Source organism: Pistacia vera, unplaced genomic scaffold (genome assembly GCF_008641045.1).
Source record: "Pistacia vera cultivar Batoury unplaced genomic scaffold, PisVer_v2 Contig196, whole genome shotgun sequence".
Taxonomy (NCBI): Eukaryota; Viridiplantae; Streptophyta; class Magnoliopsida; order Sapindales; family Anacardiaceae; genus Pistacia; species Pistacia vera.
Window position 1 is genome coordinate 1,589,764 of NW_022195997.1, and position 12,061 is coordinate 1,601,824.

Genomic DNA, 12,061 nt, shown 5'->3' on the forward strand with positions numbered 1-12,061 from the left:
ACCATCACTTCATTAATTACTAAATCAGCAGTCTTTAATTAATTAAATAGGGAGAACGACATGTTTCCGCCCAAAGTTTAGCGAAACGATCATTTTTCACCCATCAAGTTTCAAAACGATATTTTTTCACCTATAGTCCGTTAACTTTAACTAAAACAGGATAGAATAGTAAATTTAAAAACCAGATGAATGGTATTTATGTCATTTTATCTCTTATACATAAACTTTTGAAAAAAATACCCTGAATCAAACGCTTCCTTCCTCACCCCAGTGCCGCTCTCCACAACTTTTCCTATCAATGCCATTATCGGTCAAGCTCTCACCTATGCTTAGTTCATCTGCCAAGTTAACTCTCTCTCCTTCTCACTCAAGACACACTATTCTCTGCCAAATGATATCACTTTCATCATTTCCCCTCCCCCACCAATTGCCCAGATCTGGCATTATATTGTTGTTATTTGGGAAAATCGGTTGTTTTTTGTTTATTGAATTGTTGGGGAATTGATGGGATCAGAGAAGCGATGGTAAAAAGGGAATCGCACCAGATCCGCGTCGATTTGGCCGGATGCGATTTGGTCGCCAAGGTATTGGAAGCTCTTTTCATGAGAGGTCATGTTGAGGAAGCCCTTGGACGCATTGATCTGCTAATGCACAATGGTTGTGCACCCAATTTTGGTAGTCTTCTATATATTCTGTCTGAGAAAGGGAAGACCGTTGTTGCTCTGAAGTTGTTGTATGTCAAAGAGAGTAGTTTTGCCTTTTTATCTCCCTTTCTAATTTTAGTGTAGTTTTTCAAGTAGAGAACCTTTGCTTGAAATTTTTAGTTTGAGAATGATTCGAAGAGCTCCATCTTGATCAGAATAACTTGTGGAAATCATATTGTCATTTGTTCAGAATTTGAAAGGTGTAACACCGCACTAATCATCTTACTATACCGCATGAAAGTTTTGCTTCATATTTCTGAAAATCCAGTTCTATGTTCAAGCTTCTACAATCATTTTAACATAAATATTTTAATACCATTTGCAGCTTTGGAAAGGATGATTTGTTTTTAAAATCAGTTTTTTGTTGCAATGTTAATATTGTAACACAATCTAGTGAACCTAAAGCAAAGTCAGGCTTCCAGGGTAAGGTGCAAATCAGCAGCCTCTTTTGCGAAGGAGAAAGAAGAAAAAAGAGAAGGGTAGTTTTGTTTTTACACTGTTTACAAATGTTAAAGACCCCATTTTCATGACGGAACATAACGTAGCTGGAAAAGTGTCTTTTCGTCGAACCTTGGGTGGGAGCATGTCGGTCTCCCAATTAAATATAAAAGTTTTGACTCCACCCTCGTGGTCGTGGTTCTGTCTTGCTGCGCTGTAGAAACATTTTATAATTAGAGAATATGCTATCTTGTCTATATTATCGTTAGATGCAATAATTTTTCCATAATAATTTTATAACAAAATTTATTAATTTAATTTAATAATATCCATAAAGTCCAATTCCATTTATTCCTCATCTTGTTTATATTATCGTTAGATGCAATAATTTTTCCTTTGTTTTTTCTTTTATAAAAGAATTTTCCCTCTTGGTCGTTAAGTTTTTTTTTTTTTCTTAAAAAAAATTAAAAGACTTAACTATATTACAGTATTGTATTAATATGCTATCTGTATGAATTATCCAAAGATTTTGTGTTTAAATCCTACAAAGTGATTGATTTATCTACACATTAAATCTATAGGATGTTCAATAGATCCTGAAGATTAGTTGAAATTCATCCAAACTAATCCAAAAAGACTTTGATTATTAAAAAAAAAAACATTGTATCATTATCTAATAGTAATTTAAAATTTTTATTCTAAAATGTATAAAATACATTTTTACAATATTAATTTCATAATAGTTAAACCCGTCATTTTAATTAAGTAAAAAAAAAAAAAAAAGAAAAAGAAAAAGAGGAGTAATACAGCACGTTACGGGATCTTTCCTGTATTTGGCGGCTAATCACTAGTGTATTCTTTTAGACTCGTTCCTCTTGAGTCACGATCGGGTTTCCTTGCCGCACCGTGTTGGGTGGAACAATCCATAGGAAAAAATATTTAATATTTGTTAACTAACCTTTTGAATACGACTGGTACGGATTTTAGTGAACTGCTAGCTCCTCCATCGTCTAACAGCCTTTGTAAAGTTCACTTGTACTTATAGTATTATTGTTGTTTAACAGCTGTAGCCTGTAGCATTTGACGTAGATAATTCCAGTTCCTTGGAACAAAGTTATCTACTCTTTGTCATTTCTGTCAGTCAACTACTTCCCACAATCCACATGCCATCATTAACAAAAATTTATAAATTAGTCGAAAAATGTCAGATTTATAGCCAAAATTTGACCGTTTTCGATCATATCCATGATAGATTTAATCAAAAAAGACAAAATCGATACATGACCGATCAAATCTAACTAGCCGTACATCATTCTGGTGACTTTCAACCACTGTCCAACAGTGGTAAACTGGCTACAGGCAAAACGTTGAGTGAATGGAGTGTTTTTGTTAATTTTAAAATTTTTATTGAGAAAAATAATTGTTAAATATTTTGAGATGAATATAATATAATTGGATTTTGACAAACATTAAAACCAACTTATTTTCTTATTTTTTAGGATAAGGTAATGGAATAAAATATGATGAGAATAGCTAAACAAACCAAGCCATAATATATAATTTTTCAGCAAACCTATGATAAGCCACATTAATGTGCTGAAGCCTGAAGCTAAATAAAAGGATTCGGACTTGCACAGGAAGCCCAAAATTGCATAGATAAAATACATAATGTTTTTATCCATGTTAAATAATTATCGACAACATATAATTGAAGGAATGTATTAAATAATTATCAGATTTATTTTCTAAAACCGTTTATTCTTTCGTGTTATATGGCCTTTCTCATATCAAAAGACGACGTTATTTAATTCCAAGATTCGAGTTTTCTTTGTTTAAAATCTCCTCTCCATCATGACCTTTTCTTTGTTTGACAGCCTCTCACATGTCTACTACATTTAGCCCATTGGCCCATAAGGTTTTGTCGTTAAATGGCCCGTTAGCCCATAAGGTCTCATATGGTTGAATGGGCCATTAGCTCATTTAAGCCCCCACATAAACTCTATTTGACCCCATTAAAACACTATTATACATACAAAATTACTACAGAAAAGTTTTGAGTGAGGCCTTCTTGTAATTTTGATTTTGGTTTAGAATTTTGGTGTTTAAGTCTTATGCAAGGTATTCTTCCAAGATATGACAAAGATAAAATAATAAAACAGCCGCCCACAAATTGGCAAATTAGAATTTTGAAGCATAAAACAACACATATTTATTTATTTTTTTTAAGAAAAAATAGAACTCAACATATTAATAATAAGGGAACAGTCAAATCTAGTCATCGTTGATTGCCATATCTTGGTAGTCGTTGATGAACAAATGACGGCTAAGGTATGGTTGTTGTCAACAGTTAGATCTGGTCGTCAATGACCTGATCTTTGACTATAGATTTGACTGTTTCCGGTAAGATCTATGGTGAATCTGGCCGGTAACGAACATACTGGCGTACGACCGACCAAATCCATCTAGTTGTGCATCATTACGGCAGTAATGACGGTGGCTATTGTGGGGTGATAGTGGCTTGGGTGGGTAGAGATGTTTTTGTTAATTTTAAAACTTTTATTGAGAAAGATAATTGTTAATGTTTTAAGTTGAATATAATAAGATTAAATTTTAAAGAATATTAAAACAAATGTATGTTTAGTTTTTAGGATAGGATGGCGAGAAAATAGTGTGCCAAAGACAGGGAAAGATTTAAGCTCTAAAGTGTGAGATTGTGCTTACTCATAAGATGAAGGGAGTTGCGTTAAGCCGCCAAATGGACACCAATGAACTCCAAGACTGCAAAACCTAATTAGACATCGCAGTAAAAATGTTGAGTCATGTAAAGTTCAATAATATCGTTTTCTTGTTTTCATAAACCCAAACACATATTTTACACATACATTCATTGAAGAACAACTATGTTGTTTCATTTTTCATAAAGTTCAATAATATCGTTATGAATATCTTTTATGATTTTCTTTTATTGGTTCTCAATTTCCTCTTAAAAATATTAAAACAAACATATTTTTTATTTTTTAGGATAGAATAATAGAATAAGATGAGGTGAGAATAACTAAAAAAACCAAACCATAATATATAATTTTTCAGCAAGGCGATGACAAGCCACATTCATGTGCTGAAAGCCTGAAGCTAAATAAAAGGCTTCAGACTTGCACAGGAAGCCCAAAATTGCATAGATAAAATATGTAATGTTTTTATCCATGTTAAATAATTATCAACAACATATAATTGAAGAAATGTATTAAATAATTATCATATTTATTTTCTAAAACTGTTTATTCTTTCATGTTATGTGGCCTTTCTCATATCAAAAGAAGACGTTATTTAATTCCAAGATTCGAGTTTTTTTTTTTGTTCAAAATCTCATCTCCATCATGGCCTTTTCTTGGTTTGACAGCCTCTTACATGTCTCCTACATTTAGCCCATTAGCCCATAAGGTCTCATGGTTGAATGGGCCATTAGCTCATGGGGTCAGAGTTACCAAGAAGTGATGATATGTTCTTCCTCTGATCCTCTCTTTACCTTTTATATTGATCCTAATCATTTGTTACTGAATTTAATTCTACCCATATTCCCTGCAAAAGCAGCCCCTACCGCCACCACCCCCACCGTGAAGCCCCCCTTCCCTCAGTCCTTGCTGGAGCAACGATTTACTCATATGATTGCTTATTGTATGTAAGGTGGTTTGAGTTGATATGGATTGGTTGGGAAGGGGCGATGGTTGGGGTTTGGGTTTGGACTACCGTGGGTAAGAGATTAGGTGAAAGTGGGGTGGCATCCTTGCGGCTTGTTTTGCTCTTGAGAGTAAGTTGTTCAGGTCATTAAATGATGTTAACAAGGGCCAGGGATCTACATGGGAACATATGTGCAACTGGTGCGAGCTTTAGATAGGACCATAGAGGAGGAAAGTAACCAAGTTTTGGATGAAAAAATTGGTACTTATCTGCATTCTAGTGCCTTGGCAGTTATGCCCAAAAGCTTGATCTGAAACAATATGCCGGAAGGCTCATAAAGCTTTTCAAAGGCCTTGAAGCTTTTGATCGTAAGCCTCCGGAGAAATCAATTGTGCAAAAGTGGCAGATGTGTATGAATATTAGCTTACCAAAGAGAAAAGAGGGTACTAGAGAAGTACAAAGATCTCTTCACCAAGACAGAGAAAGAAAGCCGAAAATCTAAGCAGCATCTAAGAAAAACATGCAAAACAAAGCATCGAAAAGACACAAAATTTCTGATGGTGTTACAGAAGCTTTAGATGACATACAAGGTCAGATTACTGTGATATCTTTTTCTCTGTATTAGAATCTGGATAATCTTTCTTCTATATGATCCTGGTCCAATTGTTAATCTCAAATATATGTCATGGTTTGGCAGACCAAAAATACAAATCTACAAAGAGAAAGGATGTTTTCGATTGCCATTTACCAGATACTGCTAAATCTGCCCCAGAATTGGTCTTCCTTGAGAGTGTAATGTCTGCAATTTACAGTTTTCTCAACTCTTTACAGGTTACATTACATAACGCACTTGTTCTGTCTTTCTCTGATTTGGGTTAGTTTCAAATATAAAGAGTGGAGCTCAATGTTTCTAATGCTTGTTCTGATGTTCTAATCTGTTTTATGGCTAGTAATGTAAATCAGTTGGCCTGAAAATTTAATCTATTGGAGATACAAGAATTGGACTCAATAGTATAACTTAAATTTTTGAATACCATTACTTAAATTTTGTTTTCACATCTAAATTTATTTTAGGAAAAAAATAATATTTTAAGATTTTGTTTCCTGAAAATAAAATTTTATATAAGTAATGTTTAAGATAAAAATTTGAGATAAGTTTAGCTTTAAATAATAAAAAATATCTGATGCAGGACTTTATTTAGTAACTCTGTCACCACAGGCATTCTTTTCATTGATAAATGTATTTCTTTTATTCTTGTGTGTTTGTTGTATACAAAGACTGCTCTATTTATACAACTCAAAGAAGAAATGCTAAGAAGGTAAGAAGATATACAAGCTATAAACTGGTAATCAAATAAAAAAAATATTCTTGCCAATATCTTGTTGATATGAAGATCAATATCTTTGATCATAATCCTTCCAGAAGATGGACTTGCCAATTCTCTCCCATTCCAGCTCACGCCAACATAAGCTATTTTCCTAATTTTCATTAGGAATTTAGTTTATTTTCCATTTATGATTCTTTGTTTAGTTAGGATTTTTTTCCAATTTTATAATTCCTTATTTGAGTAGTATTGGATTTTTTATTTTATTTTAATTATTTTTTCCTAGTAGAATTAGGATTAGTCTATTATAATTTATAAATGGGTTGTTATGTTATTATAAAGGTTCACTTGGAAGCCTTTGTTGTGATTCAAGAAGCCTCTTTGCGGATTCAGATAGTGGACTAATAAGTAAGTTGAAGTCTCTCTCTCTCTCTCTCTCTCTCTCTCTACTTTTATCTTACTGAATTGAATTTGTTTGTTTGTTTTGTGTGTGTTGGTGTGGTGCGTTTTGAAGTCAGAGATGTTGTCGTTGCGAAAAGCATTGGTGTTTCTTATACTTCAGTTTCTCGAAGATGAGAAATTCGAGGAGTCTCTTCACAAGTAAGCTTTGCGGAGAACATTTTGTGTGTTTGTGTTGTTTTGTTTAATGGATAGTTTTACGCAAAGACAAAATTTAGTGTATTAATTACATTGCAATTTTTGCAATTTTTTATCTTTTAATAATTTTTTATGTCCCTGAACACGTCCCATCATCTGTAGATACACATTAAGAGAATTGTTTAATGGCACAATTCTTGTGTTTATAGATGAATTATTATAAATGAATTATGCTAGCCTAGGGACTCAAGGGAACCTCCTTTGTCAAACAAAATTTTAAAAGTTGGCAAAATCTGAATAGTGTTGGGTTTGTTTGGGTGGAGAGTGTTCTTTCCTTAGCAAATTGATGTTTTGGTTGAAAATTATTTAATTGGAATTCCATATTTAATAAAGGATGTTACTTTCCATGTTTTGATAGGCTTGAAAAAGAATCAGGGTTTTATTTCAACGTGAAGTACCTCTACGAGAAAGTTCAAGCCGGAGATTAGGTTGAAGTTTGTAAATACTTGTCAGGATTTACCAAAATTGATGATAACCAAGATTCTATAAAGATATTTTATTAAATTAGGAAGCAACAGTATCTTGAAGCACTTGATAGGTAGAAGTAATTTGCATTTATCAGTGTAAGTTTTTTATAGTTTTGTCTTTATTTTTAAGGTATCAATTTTTTTTGCCTTAAATTATACTATAGGCGAGACAAGGCAAAGGCACTTGCAATGTTAGATAATGAGTTAAAAGTGTTTTCAACATTGAATGAGGAAGATTACCAAGAACTTACACAACTTTTAACTCTGAACAATTTCAACTAATTTTTGTTGGTTTTCAATTTTCTCTTAAATAATGAACTATAAATTGAAATTTTGAATCAGTTTACGATCAATTTGCTTGAGTAAATGCAATAGTCACTATTCAAATTTTAAGTGTTGCTAGTTCGACTTGAGTTTATGACACTTTGGTGTGTGAGATCAATTCAGGGAAAATGAGCAGCTGTCCAAGTATGACACCAAAACAGCTCGTAGCATACTTTTGATAGAGCTCAGAAAACTGATGGAAGCAAACCCACGTTTCCGCAATAAGCTTACTTTTCCCACCCTAAAGGATTCAGGATTGCAGTCTCTAATGAATGGGTAAAGTAATACAATACATGATATAATACAATTATGTTTTTTTCTAATTTCCATCTGGTTTTGCCATAAATGATCAATTTTTTTCNTATGAGAAAGTTCAAGCCGGAGATTGGGTTGAAGTTGAGAAATACTTGTCATGATTTACCAAAATTGATGATAACCAAGATTCTATAAAGATATTTTATGAAATTAGGAAGCAAAAGTATCTTGAAGCACTTGATAGGTATAAGTAATTTGCATTTATTAGTGTAAGTTTTTTATAGTTTTGTCTTTATTTTTGAGGTATTAATTTTTTCTGCCTTAAATTATATTATAGGCGAGACAAGGCAAAGGCGCTTGAAATGTTAGATAATGAGTTAAAAGTGTTTTCAACATTGAATGAGGAAGGTTACAAAGAACTTACACAACTTTTAACTCTCAGCAATTTCAGGTAATTTTTGTTGGTTCTCAATTTTCTCTTAAATAATGAACTATAAATTGAAATTTTGAATCAGTTAATGATCAATTTGCTTGAGTAAATGCAATAGTCACTATTCAAATTTTTAAGTGTTGCTAGTTCGAATTGAGTTTATGACACTTTGGTGTGTGAGATCAATTCAGGGAAAATGAGCAGCTGTCCAAGTATGACACCAAAACAGCTCGTAGCATACTTTTGATAGAGCTCAAAAAACTGATGGAAGCAAACCCACGTTTCCGCAATAAGCTAACTTTTCCCACCCTAAAGGATTCAGGATTGCAGTCTCTAATGAATGGGTAAAGTAATACAATACATGATGAAATACAATTATGTTTTTTTCTAATTTCCATCTGGTTTTGCCATAAATGATCAATTTTTTTCTTTTTTTAAGTCATTCATTATGCTTAACATGAAGCCTACTTATGAAGTATTCCTTTTTATTGTTCTGTTAGTTTCCTATAAACTGGAGCCGTGTTTCCGCCTTTTTGCTGTATGTTTCTATGAAAAAGTTGGAGCCAAATTTAATACATGATCTTTGATGCAGTTTAAACTGGCTGCACCTGTTCGGCAAGAACCCATGGGCAAAAAAGAACCCAAGGCCAGAAAAGAACCCAGGGCTAAACCCTGACATTAAGACTGAGTTTACTGACGATACATGTACACCTCCAAATGGTCCTCCTGTTGCAGCAGATGCAAAGCCAGCTTCTTCCAATGTATGATAATTCTCCACCTCCTTATTATTTAAGTAAATATTAACCATATTGGAGGAGCAAATATTAAAAATATTGACTAATGCATATTCTTGCCAATATCTTGTTGATATGAAGATCAATATCTTTGATCATAATCCTTCCAGAATATGGACTTGCCAATTCTCTCCCATTCCAGCTCACGCCAACATAAGCTATTCCTAATTTTCATTAGGAATTTCGTTTATTTTCCAATTTATAATTCCTTGTTTAAGTTAGGATTTTTTCCAATTTTTATAATTCCTTATTTGAGTAGTATTAGGATATTTTTTATTCTATTTTAATTATTTTTCCTAGTAGAATTAGGATTAGTATATTATAATTTATAAATAGGGTTGTTATGTTATTATAAAGGTTTACCTTGGAAGTCTTTGTTGTGATTCAAGAAGCCTCTTTGCGGATTCAGATAGCGAGACTAATAAGTAAGTTGAAGTCTCTCTCTTCCTCTCTTTCTCTCTATTTTTATCTGACTGAATTGAATTTGTTTGTTTGTTTTGTGTTGTTGTTGTGGTGCATTTTGAAGTCAGAGATGTTGCCGTTGCAAAGAGCATTTGTGTTTCTTATACTTCAGTTTCTCGAAGAAGAGAAATTCGAGGAGTCTCTTCACAAGTAAGCTTTGCGAAGAGCATTTTGTGTGGTTTTGTTTAATGGATAGTTTTACACAAAGACAAAATTTAGTGTATTAATTACATCACAATTTTTTCAATTTTTTATCTTTTAATAATTTTTTATGTCCCTGAACACGTCCCATCATCTGTAGATACACATTAAGAGAATCGTCTAATAGCTCAATTCTTGTGTTTATATATGAATTATGCTAGCCTAGGGACTCAGGGGAACCTCCTTTGTCAAACAAAATTTTAAAAGTTGGCAAAATCTGAATAGTGTTGGGTTGGTTTGGGTGGAGAGTGTTCTTTCCTTAGCAAATTGATGTTTTGGTTGAAAATTATTTAATTGGAATTCCATATTTAATAAAGGATGTTACTTTCCATGTTTTGGTAGGCTTGAAAAAGAATCAGGGTTTTATTTCAACGTGAGGTACCTCTATGAGAAAGTTCAAGCTGGAGATTGGGTTGAAGTTGAGAAATACTTGTCAGGATTTACCAAAGTTGATGATAACCAAGAATCTATGAAGATATTCTATGAAATTAGAAAGCAGAAGTATCTTGAAGCACTTGATAGGTATAAGTAATTTGCATTTATCAGTGAAAGTTTTTTATAGTTTTGTCTTGGGTATTAATTTTTCTGTCTTAAATCCATATTATAGGCGAGAAAAGGCAAAGGCCCTTGAAATATTAGAGACTGATTTAAAAGTGTTTTCAACATTGAATGAGGAAGGGTACAAAGAAATTACACAACTTTTAACTCTCAGCAATTTAAGGTAATTTTTGTTGGTTCTCAATTTTCTCTTAAATAATGAGCTATAAATTGAAATTTTGAATCTTTTTATGATCAATTTGCTTGAATAAATGCAATAGTCATTATTCAAATTTTTAAGTGTTGCTAGTTCGACTTGAGTTTATGACACTTTGGTGTATCAAATCAATTCAGGGAAAATGAGCAGCTGTCCAAGTATGACACCTAAACAGCTCGTTTCATACTTCTTCTAGAGCTCAAAAAACTGATAGAAGCAAACCCATGTTTCCTCAATAAGCTTACTTTTCCCACTCGGAAGGATTCAGAATTGCAGTCTCTAATGAATGGGTAAAGTGATACAATACAGTATATTTTTCTAATTTCTATCTGGTTTTGCCATAAATGATCAATTTTTTTCCTTTTTTAAGTCATTCATTATGCTTAACATGAAGCTTGCTTATGAAGTATTCCTTTTTATTGTTTGTTTGTTTCCTATAAACTGGAGCCGTGTTTCCGTCTTTTTGCTGTATGTTTCTATGAAAAAGTTGGAGCCAAATACCCAGTATTTAATACATGATCTTTGATGCAGTTTAAACTGGGTGCACCTATTTGGCAAGAACCCATGGTCGGAAAAGAACCCGAGGCCAGAAAAGAACCCAAGGCTAAACCCCGACATTAAGACTGAGTTTACTGAGCATACATGTACACCTCCAAATGGTCCTCCTGTTGCAGCAGATGCAAAGCCAGCTTCTTGCAATGTATGATAATACTCCACATCTTTATTATTTAAGTAAATATTAACCATATTGGATGAGCAAATATTAAAAATATTGACTAATGAATATTTTTTTGGGTATAGCCTAAAATGGGAATTTGGCTAACTCCCGAACATATCAATCAAAATGTCAAGGCCTTGAAGAAGGCACGGGATAGGGAACTTGAGGAACAAAAGTTGTTACTGAAAAATCTAGAATATCTGCATGGCATTATTAAACTAGACTGTATGAATGGCCAGGACTTCGCTTCTATGCAACTTGATGAGGTAGTTTTCTGCAGATCTCATTAGCTAAATTCATGTTTTCACTAGTATTCTTATTTACTTCATTTATGTTTTGGTTTTGATTTTGCAGTTACGTGCGATTTTAGAGAAGCTTGTGAGGCACGGTTCTAGTAACGTCCGAGACAAGGCCATATATATTAGTCAGAAGCTTGATGCAAACCAAGGAGCTGGACAAGCCGATCATACATATTGGAATGGAGCTGAATTTGCACAAGACTCTTTCTCACTTCCTAGTGGCCCAATTACAAGACTTAGAGCCAAACGTTTCAAGGAAACTAAATGGGCTAATCCAAGAGAATTGGACTGATTCTAAAAAGACCAAGATGGGCTCAAATAATAATCAAAGCTTAGTCCATGTCATCAAAGCAATTAAAGAGGCTAATTAGCATGCAAAAACGTGACCACCATGGTCTGACCATTAAAGGGCGTGAATTTGTTGAGTTTCAAGGATATTAAATATGGGAATGCTGATGGTCTTGGCTGGTTATGTTAAATACATTGAATTTAGTCATTTAGTTATTTGTTTGGTTGCCTCTAGAAGTCCATAAGGCCTAAAAACGTGGGGACTTG

General features: G+C 33.2%; 1 protein-coding gene and 1 long non-coding RNA gene across 2 annotated transcripts; both read left to right on the top strand.

The window, feature by feature from the left end:
• The first annotated feature begins 521 nt into the window (after positions 1–521).
• Positions 522–11,852, top strand: LOC116127902. Its single transcript, XM_031413560.1, has 11 exons — positions 522–733; positions 4,827–4,950; positions 5,101–5,230; positions 5,518–5,694; positions 6,488–6,553; positions 6,664–6,745; positions 8,186–8,299; positions 8,470–8,622; positions 8,871–9,039; positions 11,291–11,473; positions 11,562–11,852. The coding sequence occupies exons 1-11, from the start codon at positions 522–524 to the stop codon at positions 11,796–11,798; spliced, it is 1,647 nt and encodes a 548-aa protein (XP_031269420.1). The 3' UTR covers positions 11,799–11,852.
• On the top strand, positions 9,823–10,651 carry LOC116127969. Its single transcript, XR_004127656.1, has 3 exons — positions 9,823–10,257; positions 10,343–10,456; positions 10,627–10,651. It is a non-coding gene; the product is annotated as an uncharacterized LOC116127969 (long non-coding RNA).
• Positions 11,853–12,061: the final 209 nt, after the last annotated feature.

Excerpts from the sequence above, each read along its gene's own strand:
- LOC116127902 (XM_031413560.1), top strand. The coding sequence starts at position 522 with ATGGTAAAAAGGGAATCGCACCAGATCCGCGTCGATTTGGCCGGATGC. Across the intron at positions 9,040-11,290 it reads CAAAGCCAGCTTCTTCCAAT|CCTAAAATGGGAATTTGGCT; the intron begins GTATGATAATTC and ends TTTTGGGTATAG. Across the intron at positions 11,474-11,561 it reads CTTCTATGCAACTTGATGAG|TTACGTGCGATTTTAGAGAA; the intron begins GTAGTTTTCTGC and ends TTGATTTTGCAG.